At 41.2% G+C, this 18787-nt stretch overlaps 1 protein-coding gene across 5 annotated transcripts in view; it reads right to left on the bottom strand.

Annotated features, from left to right (window-relative positions):
* Nucleotides 1-18033, bottom strand: part of tle2a (TLE family member 2, transcriptional corepressor a) — a 52750-nt gene extending 34717 nt beyond the window's left edge. For 4 of the 5 annotated variants that reach the window (XM_037545517.1, XM_017702269.2, XM_037545519.1 and 1 more), the window contains exons 1-2: nt 17338-18033; nt 7772-7938 (exon numbers count right to left, since the gene is read on the bottom strand). In XM_037545517.1, coding sequence (XP_037401414.1) covers nt 7772-7938; nt 17338-17361 — 191 coding nt within the window. In that variant the 5' untranslated portion in view covers nt 17362-18033. The remainder of the gene's footprint in view (nt 1-7771; nt 7939-17337) is intronic. The other variant, XM_037545518.1, reaches the window with a different exon arrangement.
* Nucleotides 18034-18787: the final 754 nt, after the last annotated feature.

The raw sequence follows: 18787 nt of genomic DNA, 5'->3' as shown, positions 1-18787 counted from the left end.
CCCTTCATAATATTCAGTTTGGTGTGTGCCTCTGAAAAACCACCGTCTGGAAGGCCCTACACCTCTATCAAAACAAACAAACAAAAAAAAAAAATTCTGGACACCCTACCCACTAGATGTGAACCTGCAAAATGGAGGGGTAAATGGTAGGACCGAGGGGTGAAATGGGACTGGGCCCAAGTTAATTAGACCCACAGTGCAACAGGATCGTTTCCTGCTTTGGTCACCAAGATGAAAATTCTTGGCTCTATCGAGACAAACTCTAAATCCAACCAAAATCTAAAAAAGAAAAAAGCAGATAGTAAAAAAAAAAAAGTGTAAAATACTTTTATAAAGTATACATACTAAAATACGTACGTGCCAATAAAATCAAACATGCTCAGAAACAGAAAAATGGCTGGTCATACAAAGCCATTCATTTTAATTCATACTCATTTTTTTGTAAATTTTTTAAACGTTCTAAAAACTGTGGTTGTGCTAGCAGGAACCTTCATTTTTGCTTCTGTTGTTTTGCTGTATTCTGCTTGCAAATGGTATATAGACTATGTAAGGCAGAACTTCTAGGGTGTTGTAGCACAGCTTGATCCCTGGCATAAGCAGTGCTAACTGAACTACAGATAAAAATGCACTAAGAAAAAAAATTTGGTGGACAAACCCGATTACACATTTATTGCCATACACACCTAAAGTGAGGTCTTTTAAAAAGCTTGTATTTGTCTATACAATTTTACTGTTAATTTTTCTTGGTTTTTTTCAGTCTGGTTACTTCATTAATAGTCAAATTCTTCAGTAGATTATTCCATAACTATAGGAACCAATAGCAACAGCACTAGCGCTGTATCCTCACTAAATTACGACAGCACACCCAGTACTCCTCCAGCTCACCTCACCAAATCGCTTTACCTCGGTCTCTTTCCTGTCCCCTAATCCAACAATCAGACTCGGGCCTCAATCAACAGAGTTAAAATTAAAATCTAAGCCAGGCTATGTATAGCGGAGATCTGGCAGTGCCAGTGCCTGTGTGAGTGTGTGCGGGGCACGTTTTATTTAGGACATTATCAACACCCCAGGGGGGCTTGGTTACGACACAGACAATGTGAGCTGGCACTGGAGCCGGGGATAAAATGAAAAGCCAAAAGCAGGCAAATGGTAATCTGGTTGTCTGACCTAAAGGAGAGTGGATATTTTGAGAATTGCTTCATGTCCACTGCAGCTATTAACAGTTATTTATCTAACTATAAAATATTATATATATATATATATATATATATATATATATATATATATATATACATACATATATATACATACACACACACACACACACACACACACACACACACACACACACATACATATACATATATATATATATATATATATATATATATATATATATATATATATATACACACACACACACACACACACACACACACACACACACACACACACATACATATATATATATATATATATATATATATATATATATATATATATATATATACACATATACATACATACATACATACATACACACACACACACACACACACACACATTATTTACTACTTACTTTTTTTTATCAAACCTGCACTATGTGCACAAGCACATTTCAGTACTTTCTATTAGTCGCAAATACCTTCCAAAGTCGCAGTATAACAAACATCATGCTCTATAATTAGCCAAACTGACATGTTAAATAAATGAATAATCAGCTGCCTATTTAAACAGCACGAATCATAATGAGCTTCATCAAAAGTAAGAGTCACTTGGCTATTTAGCGCAATGAGTCACAGATCTTACGAAAAAATCCTTTAAAGTACAGGATTTAGCAGCAGCATTCAAATACAGTGTGACTGTACTGACTCAGTTCATGTTATTTACATTATGAATTTGCAACATTGTTGTTCGGAACAAAACTCGTCAGATTCCAATCATGGCCGATTTTTAACATGCATCACTGTCATTGAACTCAGTTTCAACATTTGATATGCTATGTTTGTACTATTTTCAATTAAATATAGGGCATAAATTATTTGCACTTCATTAAATTTTGTTTTTAATTTATTATTTTGCACAGCATTGCAACATTTTTGAAAATGGGATTGATATTAAACAAAAAAGTAAAAATAAACAGGCAAAGCAAAAAGGGAAAGATTCTGTTAGCCAACAACAACATTTATCTGGTTAGCTTGTCATACTTATGAACTACAGACATTAAAAAAAATTGGGGGTGGATTATAGAAGGTGCTATCAGGGCTTTTTAGGGATCCTTCAGGGCCATTTCAGCCTTCTTTTTCCATTGTTAAGCTTCAAATAAAAGCAAAAGAGTTATATAGTTTAAAAATGCCCAGCACAAAACTGACCAGTCAGGAAATGTTTTTCTCTACGGTATTTGGGCAGATATAGCTAAACGAACGCTCCTATTGGCTAAGACTTAAAGAGCTAAAGACAAGTCCAAACATTTTAAATGAACCATCATTATAGTTAAAACACGGCAGAAGAATCAACCAATCACATTTTAATTTCCAATATTAGGCGGGACCAATTTAGTTGAAGACAAAGAATGTCACTCTAGGCTTTCTGGAAGTCCTAACTACTGTAAATGAGCTGCAGCCTAATAAATGGGTTTTTAGAAATGAAAAACAATGGTGGCAACTCTTGATCTCTACTGAAGCTTCAAATGCCTGCGTTTAATCTAAAGTTCATGTGAATTGCCATTAGCCAAACTACTAGAACTCCATAGGGATGCTAGCAGAAGTGGAGGCGTTTCGACTGGGTTTTGACATTATGGCTTGAGTTAAAGGCCTAGCTCTAAGTCAGTGGCCACCACTGGGAGAAGCTCTTGGCAGCACCAAATTTGGTGCAATTCAGCACCAAAAGTTTGACAAGTTGTTCCCAGACACATTCTCGTTTCAAGATACCGTCAATGTACTTCTGTAACAATCCGTTTTTGACCAAAAAGATAACCGAAGAACTACAGCCAAGCAACCAAATCACAGCTGCATATTACATTTAAATAATTTTTATAGTCAATGTTAGTGAGAGCATGGCTTTGAATGTACAGCAGATTGAGTTTGATTGCTCCATCTTTGTGCTTTGGCTACACACCAAGGCCAAAAGGTAATACTTCTAGTAGAATTACAGCAGAACGATGGCCAGAATCAAATGCCTGAACAAACGTACCACTTGGAGAGAACATTCTATCGAAATATTTGATTGAATGAGTTATTCTCTGGATGTGTGAATGACCAGTTATTTTCAAAAGTGAGAGAGAGAGAGAGAGAGAGAGAGAGAGAGAGAGAGAGAGAGAGAGAGAGAGAGAGAGAGAGAGAGAGAGAGAGAGAGAGAGAGAGAGAGAGAGAAGACAGGGGACTGACACAAGTGGCATTGGAAGATATGCGCAAAATCAGCAACCATTAGCATTGCTGGATGGCTATTTGGACAGAGAGCCTTTGATTTTATTTGGCTGAGCTCTCAACGCAGGAGCAAAATGAGCCCCAACAATGGGAGTCTGGGGAGAGGGTGGATTTGCCCGCTCTGGCTTGAGCACTCAAAGCAGCGAGTGTGTGAAGGTGTGCCAAGAGAGAGGAGGCAGAGAGCTGGGGGACTGGGGGAGGGGGTCGGGACACCAGCACAGTCCCACATATCCCAGCCAGTCATGTCTGCTCTGGCCACATTCCTCAGCTTCAGAGTGCACATCAAACATCCACCACAGGCCTGCAGAATCAAAACGTGTTTGTGTGGGTGTGTGTAAGACTGAGGGGTGTAGAGTCCCATCACAAAGATTTACAAACAAAACCAAACCCACAATTCCTAGAAACTGCAGAGATCTTCTAACTAAACCTAAACCAATAAACTCTCTATTCAATATTCACCCATTCTTTCCAAGCCTTGCCAGACTTCGTGGAAATATGCCGTTTCTGAATTAGAGCAGTTTAATCTAATAGGAGTGTGGTGTCCCATCACAATCATCAGAGGTCTTCTAACCTAAGATCTATGAATATAACCAAACCCAGAGGTTCTAGGATCCTGGAGATTTTCTAATGAAAACAAGACCAAGGTAGCGCTGTAATCAATTACTCAGGCTTTACTACCCTTGCCAGGTTATTGGTGGAAACGTGCCTTTCTGGACTAAAAGCAGAAAAAAATAAAATACTCAGTTATGTAAAGAACATTCCCCTGAGAAAGACAGTGACATGTTCACCAAAGGCATTTTGCGATTAAATTTAATAGTAATTTCTGCAATGTATCAATTTCATCTCTGGTGGGTTTAAATCAAGTCAAGTCACTTTTTAAAACAGGCATTGTTGCAAAGCAGCTTTACAGAAAATCCTGATCCAAGCCCCCCGTGAACAAGTCAAGGGCAACAGTGTCAAGAAAAAATTGCCTAAGGGTAAGAGGAAGAAACCTTGAGAGGAACCAAGAATCAAAAGGGCAACCCACCCTCCTCTAGTCGACACCAGATAGCAAACAATAACAAAGAGTAATATGAGCAGGAAATTTTAGTGTAAACATTTGATGATAAAAAAAAGATTTGCAGTTAACTAACTGAGAATAATCAAGGTCAACTACAAATCCCACTACTAAGCATAAAAACACAAAATAACGGTAACATTTCTTTTATGCACGCTGACAAAAATGGACGTATTTACTTATTATAAATGTATCTTGATAATAGGAGTGCAACAATTAATCGAGTTACTTGACTAAAATACTTGACCTCAAAAACAAAAAAGTATGGGACCATTTTAATCTAACTGTTCATTATAGAACAAGTTGCCACAAATGTTCGGCACCGAATCTGAACACACCTCATGCTTCTGGCTGTAGATAGTATTGCTTATAGATATACATACACTGATGCTGCAATGGGTTCAGCCAGGCACGTCAACAACACTGCCTTTTTGGGGTGGTCAACATTGCTGCTGGACAGCATTCAGCGCGCTCATTACAGAGCAGCATTTTAAGAAAACTACTGTCCGAAATTATACAATTTCAAGAATATTAGACTCAGAAATAGGATTTTATGGCTGACGGAACGCAGCGATCCACACTCATGCTTCTGTGTTGTTCGTTTGTGTTTTGATGTTTATGTGTAGTTGTCGTGCGGTTGCTAAAGCACAGACAACCTGCAGGTGTGATGAAGGGAATACTCATTTAGTTTTGTTACATTTTATAGCTGCTACTTTGCAGTCTTAATCACAACAGCTGATTATTCCTTTCAATAAATCGATACATTATTTGAGTATCAAAATAGTTGTCTGCTGCAGCCCAACTTGATACGTATACCACACTTTTGTTTTTCACTACGGACAAAACAAACAACACAAAACACAGCTAGTGCAGAAGCATCTCTCACACTGCATTAAAACAGCATTTCAATGTGTTATTTTAAATAATAATGAAAAAACACAATCACATCTCCCATTTAAAAAAAAGAAGCAGTGTTTATTTCACATTTCATTCTTCCCAGTCGTTGTAATTTTAAAACTAAAAGTTTTCAAAGTTTGGTCAGTGGGTGCACCAGTGCTCTCACTGCTCGATCTTCCCGTGAGTGACTAAATGCTGTTGTTTTATTGGCACCCTACCAAAACACCTGCGTGATTTAGTGTGTGGTTCATGTAAATGATGTGTAAATGATGGACAGGTAGGTGTGGGCTTGATTTCATGCACTGAAGCTGGTTCATTTGCACTCAAACCGTGTTTCAACATACGAAAGCTTCATGAGTCAAGCGCAGTCATGTGTACGTCATTAAAGGCAGGCAAATCTACACTCATGCAATGAATAAGGGCCAGTGTGGTTTTGTTTATACTCTCATTTCCCACTGTTTTTCATGGAAGAGATGAGTTCTGCTGTTTTTGTGTGTGCGGCGTCTCGTGTTTGTTTACACTTCGACTAGGGGCAGTGCTTCCCAGCCCTGAGACAGACGGCACACTGCCCTGCACATTGTTGTGCTTTCACTGAATTAACACACCCACTGCCAGTTAGTAAGGAGCTGTTAACAAGCTGATTAGATCAGGTGTTTTGGATGCAGTGACAACACTAAAATGTGCAGGGCAGTGTGCCTCCAGGACCAAAGCTAGGAAACATTGACTAGGGTGGTGTTCATACTGTACACTGCAGCAATCATATCAAAGCTAAGGCATTCTGTTGTAGTGGAGGAGGGATTAGTGTTTGCATTTCTTTATGGACCAAAAAAAGCCTGTTTTTGCTAGCAGTACATTTGTTAGTTTATAGTAACTTCAGGGAAAGTTCACTTTTCAAAACTTTTGTATAATTCAATGGTAAAGATGTAACCAGTCATTTAGAGTAGTTTGATGTAAAATGCACCATTCCTGAGAGATTTATAAATCAGAATTGTTTACAGTGGCGATGACAGGAACCAAACATCTGAAGAGTTTCGTTCTTCACCAAGTTATTAATTATAATACTTACGAATATGCTGCCTGAAGCCTAAGATATTGGCCCATTGCCATTTCTTACTTTTCCCCCTACCCCCTGTTTTCGAGTGTCACTTTGCCCCTTGGAACAGAGAAATATTCCTCTACGCAATGGGACCCTCAAATGAAAAGAGCATTACTCCATTAACAGGCTACTAGCAGTGCTCTGTAGACCTGCCAGTCTGCAGTAAAAGCAGAGGTGGGTAAAGTTCAGCAACTTCACTGCTGGGCTTTAGTTACATTTAGGGCATCATATGCTTTCAAAGAGGGGGGGGGGTGCGACAGTTATTTATTAATTACCGCCCACCACTAATTCTTAGGTGATATGAAGCTAAAGTGAGATAATCAACAGCTGTTTAAATTTCTCCTGTTCCATCTTAAATGGAGCAGCAGTTACATTCTGGCGCTTCAGGCATCACTGCAGGACTATTTAAGGTGGAACAGGACATTCAGCTAGCTAGCTACCAAGACATTAGCATACTATTAGCAATTTTTAATGCTTGTTATGAAAAAAGGACCATAATACTCTGAAACGACAATAAACTAAGATAATACAATGGTCATTTTAAATTTTAACTGAGAATATATTCACATTAGTGGGTTTTTTTGGTTGCTCGCACAGCCATCTTGGTGATTTTCCTTTTTTTCTCTCGCATAACACTCCACTTGGAGTGTAATGCAAAAAGCCCAGTTTGGAGGGCAACGTAAACCCAACACTTCGCCCTACCCCTGTGTCTCAACAAAAATCGGCCAAGTGGTTTGGGCAAGGGGTGAATTGGGATTGGGCCATTGTTGCAAAAGAGTTTTGAGATAAGATTTCGGCCTTAAACCACCTTTTTAAAACACATTTCTTGGTGGAGAGGTACATGTATAGGGCTGTAAGGCAAACAGGACTCAAAGAAAACCTTTTAGCAGATTTTAGCGAGATGAACGTTACATATAAAAACTCAGTGCAGGTTCACTGATAGTTTTAGACCCCCATATCACAACCACTATAAACACATGTAAGGCGATAAGGTTCTCTACAATGAGCCTCTCTATGACTGAATTAGACAAAATTGTACACATCAAAATGACAGCCTGCTATCACAGCTGAGTAACAGTTACAACACTGGCGCTGCTTAGCAACGGAGCGACTCGCAGTCAAAAGCAGTGTTCAGATAAATACAGCATGAATGCCCGAGAAAAAAAAAAAGTGCACCTCATGTGTTTACAGAATGCATGACATCACCACGAACCACCATCACGTTTCCTCAATGTGAACAACATACTTGTAAGAGAGAAACATGCAAGACATTAAAATAGTATGCTGGATCAGAACCTGTGGTACTGGGTCTGCAGGAACTGGAACTCCTCTTTGATGCGGTCCAGCGTCTCAGGGTAGGTGAGCTTCAGAGACTGGGCCGTCCCAGAAGCCGCAGCGGCGGCGGCGGCGGCCGCAGCTGCTGCAGCTGAGGCTGAGGACCCAGGGGGTGGCTGAAGAGGTGCCTGTGAGAAAAGTACAACTGATGTTAGACTGATGTCGGAGACAGCAGGATGGACTTCAGATCACATGGCAAGTAAATGTGTAACAGTGGTACATTTAGAACCTAGACATGTTTTACACACCTGATCCAACTAAACAGGTCTTTAATAAGCACTTTATCAAGTGAAGTGGGTATGACGGTGCAGGGAAAATACCAAAGTGGGAAATTCTAGGATTACTTGTGAACTAGGAAATTTAGAGTCAGTAACTGTTTTTAGGCACACAAGAAGCTCAATTTTAGCCTAAGACTGCCAGTCTCATTCAAATTTGTCTGTGTTAAGAACACAAAAGTCATGACCAAATTCGAACGTTAAGTTAATGTAAATGAGACAATAAACAGAATAGTTTCTTATACGACTCATGCGTGCTGTAGCCCTGTCCAGTTTTTCAAGTGGGCAGCTTCGCATGGCACGGTGCAGTTAGTAACCTGTGCCCAGAACTATTTGCATGCAGGTCGAGCACCCGTATCCATTTACTATAGTACAATAGAACCGTGAACTAGACAGAGCTCTCCGGAGCTTTGTGATGGCCACAAGATTTGATTTCTTGGCGTGATTCAGAGGTTCAAATCAAATGAATCATGTCATGTTTGTCACATCACATTTACACAGGTGAAAAGTGAGTGAAAATCTTAGGTCCACAGCCCCCTTACAGAAAAAAAAAAAAAGTAAAAAAAAAAAAAAAAAATAATATATATATATATATATATATATATATATATATATATATATATATATATATATATATAAATATAAAACCTAAGAAGAAAAACCAAATACTCTGATTTAGCTTTTACTTGCTCTTAGGTTTAATGTGTAGTATCAATGCAGGTCAACTAGTGTTTCATTTATTTATTAAAAAAATAATTTAAGCCTATATGTCAATGTGTAATAAGTCAGCTTAACATTTTCATTTTTTTCTAGCTTTGCCCACATGTCCTAGTTCAGTACACTCAATACCCTGGCAAAAAGAACAATTCACCCCTTAAATGGCCATGGCCTGCGAGTGGGTCCAAAGTATTATTACCCACCCTATAACCTAAGAACAGCTCAGTCAGTTTGCATTGAAATCCTTTTAGTTACTGTGTAATAAGCCTTAGTATGTAATAATCCTAGGAATTTAAGGGGTGAACAGTGCCAAGTACCTGTGCCCAGGTACTCCTGTCTGGTATGGTTCACATGGCAGAGGAAATGACAACAAAAGGAGTGATCACAGGTTTGTAACAACTAAAAGAAGGGAAACCCTTGACAAATATCCACCAAACAGAAAATGGTTTGGGGCATTTTTATTGCATCCCATTCCAAAACTCAAACCTCAACTCGGTTATTCTGTATGCCTTCAAGTTCAACCTGTAACAGATGTATTAAACAGAACTAACTTCCAAAAGCAGTGCAGTGAGGACTGTGTGCATGTGTATACACATATACTGTGTACAAGACAAGACTGAAGGACACAGATGAAAGACAAGCTCCCCACCAAGAGCTCTAATGATGTGGGGGGGGGGTGTGTTCTGACACAGGGACCATTGTTAGGGGATAAAGCATTAGAGACAGATGTGTGTGTGTGCGCAAGCATGCATGTATGTGAGTGTGAGTGTGAGTGTGAGTGTGTGTGTGTGTGTGTGTGTGTGTGTGTGGATGTGTGCATCCAAAAAAAGAATTGGGGGGGGCAGAGCCTCCGTTCAAATTAAGACATTTGCTTAAAATTAAGCATGGATTAGAAGGGGGCGAAAGAAAGGAGACCCCATGAGGGATCCACTCCCACCAGGCTGCCTGATCCCTGCCAGCCACAGCAATTAGGACCCCAGCCTCAGGGTAATGCAGACAGACAGGCAGACAAAAGCCCCTCCACAGTACTGTAAGGCCTGTCCGTCTGTCTGTCTCACTGCGTCTCTGTTAACAGAGGCCTTCTCGCCCGCTCCTGAACGCTGCTGGGGAGCGTTTTTGTTCGCACAAGATGTTTCTTCTTTTAATGAGCCGAAGAAGAGAGAGACCATCAAGAGGACGCAATTAAGCGAAACGTGACCAAACGACAGTCATGAACGTCACAAAGTTCAACTTTGCACCAAAGTAACGTTACAGCACGACCTATTCAACTAACGTTAAATGCTTATAACACAAGGCTTTATAAGCTTTTATGATGCACTTTGGTCAGTGAGAGGCAGGGAGTTGAAGTAATAATTTGGAGAGAAATTAATTTGGATCGTTTTCCCTCTAATCCAAATGCAGTTGACCTGCTGAGACACATGAACTAGAGCCATAACACTAATGTAGCTAACAAGTAATGGAAGCTTGCGACCAACAATAAGACATGGTTATGACATTATTTACTACTCAAAGTGTTCAAGTTAATGATTATACTGCTTGAGGTATAACAAAAAAAATGAAAACTTCACATAGAAAACATTTCCTCTGAAAACATTCATTCCTGTTCACATAAAAATTGAGAGAAGTTAGGAAAAGCATCTTACTCACAAGTGTACAGTAGCTTGGGGCTAACATATTAGCTTAAGACGAATAATTAACACACTTTTTTGCAGTGCTGAATGCTGTAATAATCTGAAAACGGTAACAAACAAACTGAGGCAGATTTTCAGGCACTCCTTATTGATGCTGTATCAAAAAAATCTATCAAATCGGGAAACCGCCATATCAAAATCATACAAATTATGAATTGAGAGTTGTTACAGTACTAACACTTACCGTAACAACTGATAAAAGTGCAGAAAATACGAAGACCTCAAACCTGTGGCGGCTGAAACGATAATTTTTCTTTGGCAAATGTTTGATTCAAGCCTCTATTCCTTGTTAGCTACATTAGCCTTGTAGCTTCAGTGCAAAACTAAAGAAGCAAACATCCTGGTGGACTGACCACATTTGAGGATAAGTGACAGAGGATAAAAGTGAGGTTTGCATTGAGATTGGTCTTGAGGTGTTACTTGGGTTGGGGGAGTTTGGGAGTAATGATCGGCGGGGGTGGGGGGGTTGGGGGGTGTGGGACGGGACGGGACCTTGGGGGGGGGTTACGTGGGACAGAGCCCCTCGGCTGGGGCTCAGGAGAGGGACGGTGCATTGTTAGAGCCCATAACGAGCTTTTCTCTCCAACCCTGCAATTCAATCTGCCATCCAGATGCCTGGGCTCACACAGCTCCAGCCTAGCAGGGAGCGCACACACACATCAATTACTCCTCCCAGCCCAAAGAATGGAGCCCGAGGAACAAGAGGAGGAAGGCCATTTGACGGCAAAGAGAGAGACGAGGATGAGAAGGATGGAAAGAGACAGGAAGGGAGGGATGATGACACTTGGCTCTGTTCCCTTCTTCCTCTTTATATCCACCCCCGCCCCCTTTCTCTCTCTCTCTCTTTCTGATATTTACCTCCTATTGTGTGCCGCCGAGCACAGGTGCAAAGAGACTTCCGGAAAAGGACTGTGGGCCTTTTACTGAAAGGCTGGAGAGTGGAGTGCCATTTAATAGTCTGGAGCTTCTCGAAGACTACTGGGAATGTTGGTCAGTACTGAGAGGGAAGCAAATAACAATTATTTCTAAAATCGATTAATCTGCTGGCTGTTTGATTTAATTGTCTAAGAAAAGCAGCATATGTTCAGCTATTTCCAATAGAGGCCATTTCACTTAAAGACGGCACAATACCCCATTTATTTTTCAGTTACTGAAACCTTGAGTGTTAGTTGAGATTAGCTATTTTTAAATGAAGCACTTCACTTGAGATGAGCATCTAAAACTGTACTTCAAGATATTTTCATGATGAATGCTTAGCATCATGATATTTTGTTTTTCCGAAGATTTGAGGGAAAAAAAAGCAGGAAAAAAATACTATTAACTTTGAATACAATCCTTTTATTTTGCATTTCACCTACTGCACTGAATCCAGTTAATCCATGGTAATTAAGCATTTTTAAAATTAATTTCATGTTTGAAACACTCATTTCATCTCAAAGTTTGACTGTAATCACTCAAATATCAGCCAGATGTAGAGCATTCAGTTCCATTAATTAAAACACAGAGTGAGAATTTGGTGTGTCTCCCATTTTGGAATAGCACTTTTCCATTTCAAAGCAAGTGTATCTAAGAAACAGTATCAACAGTGGATCAGTTACATCTGGCCAACATCTGATTTGTTGTCCCCATCAGTGCTGATCCCAATTCAGCATTTCGGATCAGTGCATTATGTCATGTAACAAATTCTGATGATAATTATAAACAGTGATAAACATTGACTATTTTCTAACCTCAAGTGTGCGAGAGTGCTATTTCAGGCTAGGCTAGTTATAGGACTGGATCCAATTAATTCTTTTTTTCCCTTCCAATATCCAATCAGCCTATACTGATAAGTATACCCCCAACGCTGTAGTCTAGCGTACGTCAGAATGACTGCGGACATCATATGAACCACATTGTTATAGAGCACGTTTAAGTAAACAAATCAATGTCATCAAATACTAATCAACTCAGTCAGGTTGCAGCTCCAACTGGGGAGTCCTCTGCTACACCATAACCAACCTTTTTGGATCAATGATTTTTGCACTAGACCTGCACAGGACTTCTAGCACATTGTCAGTAACATGAAAATCTGTCTGGTCACGTGTTTCTTCGTCACTTTCCAAGAATCTGAGGCACTGTAACCTGCACAGATGACTATCACCTGTGCCCATTAAACCTTCCCTACACCTACAGAGTGTAGCTGGGTCAGCGTGGAAAGCTCCAGAAAGCCATCCTGGGGCAGCAAAGACTTAAAGCTGTGATAAATCGAGCAGCACAGGTCTTTAAATGGAAATGATGCCCAAAATAGTCTATGCTTTATCCCTCAACACGCTACAGTTAGTACTGACCTGGCAAGCTAATTGAGAGGCATTTGATAAACACCAGTATTGGCTGATTCTGAGACTCAAACTTTTTTGTGGGGGGGGGTTTAAAACCAACCTTTTTCACCTCTAAATCAAGCAAAAGCTACTGTCATACTTTCATGCAATGTAAATAAAGTGTCATTACTGTCTAATGAGACTGAGGCCTCATGCCAACTACAGCAAGGTAGTTCTATTATCTCACAGCTTAGCACTCCCTGTATTACAGCTAACTACTCAAGTTTATACATGATGCTTTTCACAACAGGCGTTGTCAAAAAGCAGCTTTACAGAATAACCTGGTTCCAGGCCCCCATGAGCATCGCCACTGGTGAACATGGCAAGGAAAAACTCCCTCAGAGCAAGAGGAAGAAACCTTGAGAGGAACCAAGACTCAAAAGGGGACCCCGCCCCTCCTCCTCCTCTGGTCGACACCAGATAGCAAACAGCATTAGTATGAAATATTAACATACAGAAAGGGGGGGGGGGGGGGGGGGGGGGGGGCAAGTGAAAGTGTAATCATCTCAGTATTGGCAGATGTTTAGATGTGGCTGACGTTTCTACACAAATCTGGCTACTCATTTATTGTTATAATTAACTCATTATCACTGAGCAGCTGTGCTAAAATGTTTGCATTACATTCTTTCTACTGCATCTCTACTCATACAAGAAAAAATAGATGTCATGTAACAACGTAATGCTAATCTAGATAGATTTTGGTCTAATTTCTACAATGTGAGATTGTAGAATGTTTTTGAATCAGCCTCACCAGATATGTACACAAAAACACCGGATATCAGCATGAAACCAAAATTACACACACACACACACACACACACACACACACACACACACACACACAACTATATCTACAGTCTTTTTGATACTGTATGTATTTAATCTGGAAAGCTCAGGAAGACTGAGAGCCCTCCTCTCTGTAAGCACTGATTATTTACGTTGTAAGTCATCCTAATAACATTACAAATACTTCTGTCCACCAACAAAGACAGTGAAAATGAGCAGGAGCACAGAAGTGCACACACACACACACTCACAGCCCCCTGAATCTGCTGTTTTCATCTCCACAGGGTTCCAAACCACAGTTCCTTTCATTTTGTCTGAGGTCTGACTGGGAGAAATGTGGTCCCTTGTGTACACACCCTGAGAAACAGTGTAAAGCCCGGGGGCTTCTGTGGTAGGCCATGCTGACCACGATTCCCAAACTTGTCAGCAAGTTCGCCTACACTTCGGTAAAGAGGTTTCTTTATTTTCTTTGTTTTTCAACACAAATTACTGAAGATAACTAATGCCTCACCCACTAACTAGAGGCCTTAAGTGAAATGACAGAAGCTAAAAAAAAAATCTGTAATAATCATATATGATGACATGGGGGTGGGGGGGCTAGAAGTGATGGTACACAAATCTAATAAGAGACTTTCACATGCAGCCAGTGACATCATCCGTTACATGAGCCGCTGTGGCACCCTTACCACAAGATGCCCTCTAGAGTCAGCCTACTAATTATAATCACGTTTTCCCAGAAAATAAATCGTTAGCATTACCGTTAGCATGCAGTCAGGTTCAAATGAGACCACCTAAGAGCACGGATATGAGGAGCAGCATCTGAGGAACAACTGAAGAAGGATCTGAAGAACAACTCCTTCCTTTATCCTGAAGGTGTACTGCTCAAAACCAGAAACCCACAGAAACACACAACATGGTGTCCCTACATAAAGCGTTTGAAGTTCAAGACCCTATAAATCATTCAAATATACTGTCAACAACCACCGGTTATTTGCATATTAAAGCACCACCCCAGGAATCTGACCCAGGCACGGCCTTATTTTATTGATCCCAGGCTCCAGCAGCTCTGAGCTCTAAGGAATGCCCCAGTAATCGCTCACTTAGACAGAGAGGGGGGGGGGGGTGGAGGGGAGGGTGTGCCAGGCACCTGTTTCATTAGTGCCTCACATCTTTTCTCTCCAGTCTCCACAAGCTCGTTATGCAAATTTCCACCGCTGTCAGGATACATTAGCAATGTCGGACGGCTGGCTTGTCAGCTGTGTTAATTGCTGTAGGTGCCTTTCTTTATAAGGTAACCTCGAGACTACTTGTTCCTTCCGTTCCAGAGATTTTATGTGAGTTGCAACTTCTTCCAGGACGGGTGTAAACATCACCTACACCTGCATGGATCTGGATCCCAGATCATGGGGAAAACCACAACTGCCAAAGCATAAAACGTGACAGCCATGAGTAGGCTGGGTGCTGAAGAATCCCAAGTTGCTGCAAAAGATCCTTGGCAAACTGGTGCTGGTGGAATGCATTCTCAATCTCAATTGACTGCCTTATTTGACTGCTCGCCTAATCGTTGTGATGATCATCATCTCAGCCTGGACTTCCATGTTATTAAGATGTACTTCATACTTTACCCCAATCAAAGCCACCAAAGTTTCATCTGTACAAGCACACCTCCCTCTTTTAAGACACAACAAAACTCTGCTGCCCCCTACACATCCTGTATTGTATTGCATTCTGTCACAAAATCATCTTAGAATACTATAAAGCTTTTGTTTCTATGTAAATAATAAATAAATAAATAAATAAATAAATACTCCTACTTTTCTTTATTCAGCATGACTGATGACTAAGCAACTTGGTTTGTTTTTCTTTCTCTTACCCGGATTCCTTAGCAGAAGGAGCAACATCCAAGCAGAAGAGCTTGAGGAAGCTGCTCACTTCCTCCAGCTTTCATATATAAAATAAATAAATAGCTTAGATGAGTTATCACAGGTCTTCTGTTCCAGGAGTGTTCCCCTCCTGTGGCCCTTAATCATAACCAACTACATGTGATACTGCTAAACAAGGTTTTTGGGAGGTTCAGCATAACAGCACAAGGTGTGTTTGATTAGAGTCTCAACTAAAACTCTGCAAGAGGCTGGATCTCCATGAGCAAGTCCAGAGAAACCAGGCTTAAATTACAGCTTTTATAAATAAACATTAGGTCATTGTCTTTGACTCAGTGATCCCTGGTTGTTGATGTTCGGAGAAGTTGTAAGACGCAGGATGTAACTTCTACTTCAATCACAGTTTTACAGCTTCATTCAGCGACATAAGTGAATATTACACTAAAGATATGCTTCAAATGAGTGTCTGTACATCTTTTGGATTAGACTGATTTAATCGGAAACTTGCTCAGTTAAAACAAACAAGTCTCTAACCCCACTGCAAGTTGGACAACAGCTAATTAATATAAAGTATACCATGAAAAATTATAAAGTGCATGTTTACAGTGAGTTAAGGCACCTCAGGGACTAAACCACAAAGAGTGTCAATGACATAATTTAGGCCTAGTCATGCTGAATAGTCAGAGTATACAGTGCATGTAAACAGCATTTTGCCATCACATCCACATTAACTCCACGAGGTAGAGAAAGGACATGCTACAATACAGACACCAGTCATCAGTGCAAGGTTTGGTTGCTCACTCCTTCCTAAACAGACTGAAGCTCCTGGATAAGTGATGGCTGGATGGAGAACCACAGTCCAGCCTTCTCTATCTGTGTCTAAGGTGGCTGAGGATTAGATTATATTCGGATTTCAGCAAAAACCATGGAAATGATTAGTTCAGCCAAAGGGGGCGAGAGGAGGAGGAAGAACTGGAGGGAGTTAGTCAAGGCCCTGGTGCATCTTCCTTCACATCAGAGGATCCCACTCCCTAGAGGAATCTCATTTCCATCCCTTAGGACATGAAGGACGGAGAACACCACGAATAGGTGCTTAGGGAGACTGGGGGAAGGGTGGGTTGTCTATGGTGATCTCAGAGGCTCTCAATTCATTTCTGGACCCATCAGTGTTATTTTCATCTTCTTGATAATCTTCCTACAAGATGTGCATATATATGCAAGTCTGTTTTGAGAGGACAATAAACACTGCATATTGAAAAGGTCTTGCTGTTGTAAGGTTTGGCCTATTGTTTTCACTACAAAACCGGTATTTGATGCTCACTAAAGGCCTGAGGACTTGTGAAACTCATACTGCACATACATACAGACATCAAGGTCTTACATTTCGTCCACTTAAAATCCAGCACGGAGGATAACAACCTAAAAACAAAAGCAGCTTAAAGCCAAGTGTGCTACATCTCCTACATTCAGTCGCAAACCTCCAAAGCCAATCCACCACAGCTGAACACACCAAGTTCATATAAACAACAACCCCAACACCGTCCCATTTCCGAGGCAGAAAGAACTTTGTACGCAAAGTCATTGTTGAATTTGGCCAAGCAGAGCTTTAAAACCAAGCCGGGGCCCGTTTTAGGCACAAACTGTGCGGCTGAGTTTGACTTTGGTCCCAAGGCGCTGACCCCAAAGCTAACGTTAGTATCCAAATCCAAGGGAACGTCCATACCTCAGCAAACAGACAAAGGGTGTCCACAAAGAGCTTCAGGAGATCAGGCTGAGCTACAATAAAGAGGCTTTTTGTGGTAAAGTGCAGCAACTTACCGGGGGTCGATTCTGAGGAAACATTGTTTGTGGGTGACGGTTCGTCGTGTTTCAGCACTCTTCTCCTTCTTCCAGTGTTGTTGTTGTAGCTGTTTTCTGTGGCTGCTGCTGCAGTAAAGAGAGAGTTTGAGCCTATTGTGGATCTCAGAAGTGCATTTGGCCTCGTTTCAGTGGCAGGCTAAAGCTAGCTAGTCTCGGCTCGCCTCATTCCCACCTCAAGACTCCCTTTGTTCTGGTTTATCGCCAACCCCACAGGAAAGAAAGAGGAGAGCGGAGCAACAATATGTAGCTCCAAGATGCTCCCAGTGTCGGTTTCGACTCTTGCTTCACGTCGGAACTTCGAAAAAGAGGAGAAAAGCAGGCGCTCGGCTCTCAGCGCTTCCCCCCACCGCTCTGATATGTTTTGCAGTCAAAAATGAAGAAGAAGAGGAAGAATGGGGGGTAAAACAGAGAGGTGGCTAGGCTAGTTATCGAGCTCCCGAGGCGGACACGACACTCAACGCAGCCGCCGCAGCCTCTTTTGTCTCGCCCGCTGTCCCAGTCCTTTCACACAGTCCTCCTTTCCCCTTCTCTTCTCTCTCCCCCTCTCCTTCCTTTGCTGAACCTCCACTGCTTTTCAATGGGACATTTCAAGTTCTTTTCTTGTGAGAAATCCCTCCCGCAGCGTGTGTGTGTGTGTGTGTGTGTGTGGAGGAGGGGGTTTCTGCCAATCTAAATGCTCAGTTTTTCACTATAGCAATTGTACATTTTAAAATCACATTTTTATCGTTGAACGTTCTTTTTTTTCTTCAGAAGTTATCAATTGCTGCCACGTAAGATCATAAAAAAGTGATTTGCCCATTATTAAATTTAAAAGCTTTTCCTTTGTTTTTGTTTCTTGCGATAACTCTTTTTTCGATGTTGGTCAATTACACAATACCCCGCGCTCCAAAAACGCCTCTGTAGGTTTTGTGTCCCGTTTGGATTTTCACATTTTCTACACGGGAACGTGTAGAATTTCAATAGAAAACCGGGCGCAGTGGAATTGTTCAATGATTGAATGAAATCTCCACGTGGGGTTTGACCCAGCCACAATCAACATTCAAAGCAGGCAGCCAATCGGAGCTCGGCACACCCACGTGGGGTGCGCCTCGCGGTGAGTTGATTGGTCCGCGTTGCTACTACGGTCCCCAGAAACGTCAATCAAGTGCACACCAACGGCCGAGAACACACTTAACTCTTTCGCTGCACGCGCAGCAGATCGAATCTGATTGCTTTGTGACGCAAAGACGCGCTGTTTTTTAATTGTTTGAACTCGCGTCTGGCATATTTGCCAGTCGTGCACGACGGGGCTGTTTTCTGAGTTGCAACGGGCTGTTTTGTCTCCTAACCTACATTCACAGGCGGTGTTATTAAGACATTTCAGATGTCAGTAATTCTGGAGTCAGGAGCTCTCCGTTCAGCACAGGAA

This window comes from Pygocentrus nattereri, chromosome 15 (genome assembly GCF_015220715.1).
Source record: "Pygocentrus nattereri isolate fPygNat1 chromosome 15, fPygNat1.pri, whole genome shotgun sequence".
Lineage (NCBI taxonomy): Eukaryota > Metazoa > Chordata > Actinopteri > Characiformes > Serrasalmidae > Pygocentrus > Pygocentrus nattereri.
This window is presented reverse-complemented; position numbering and strand designations above follow the sequence as displayed.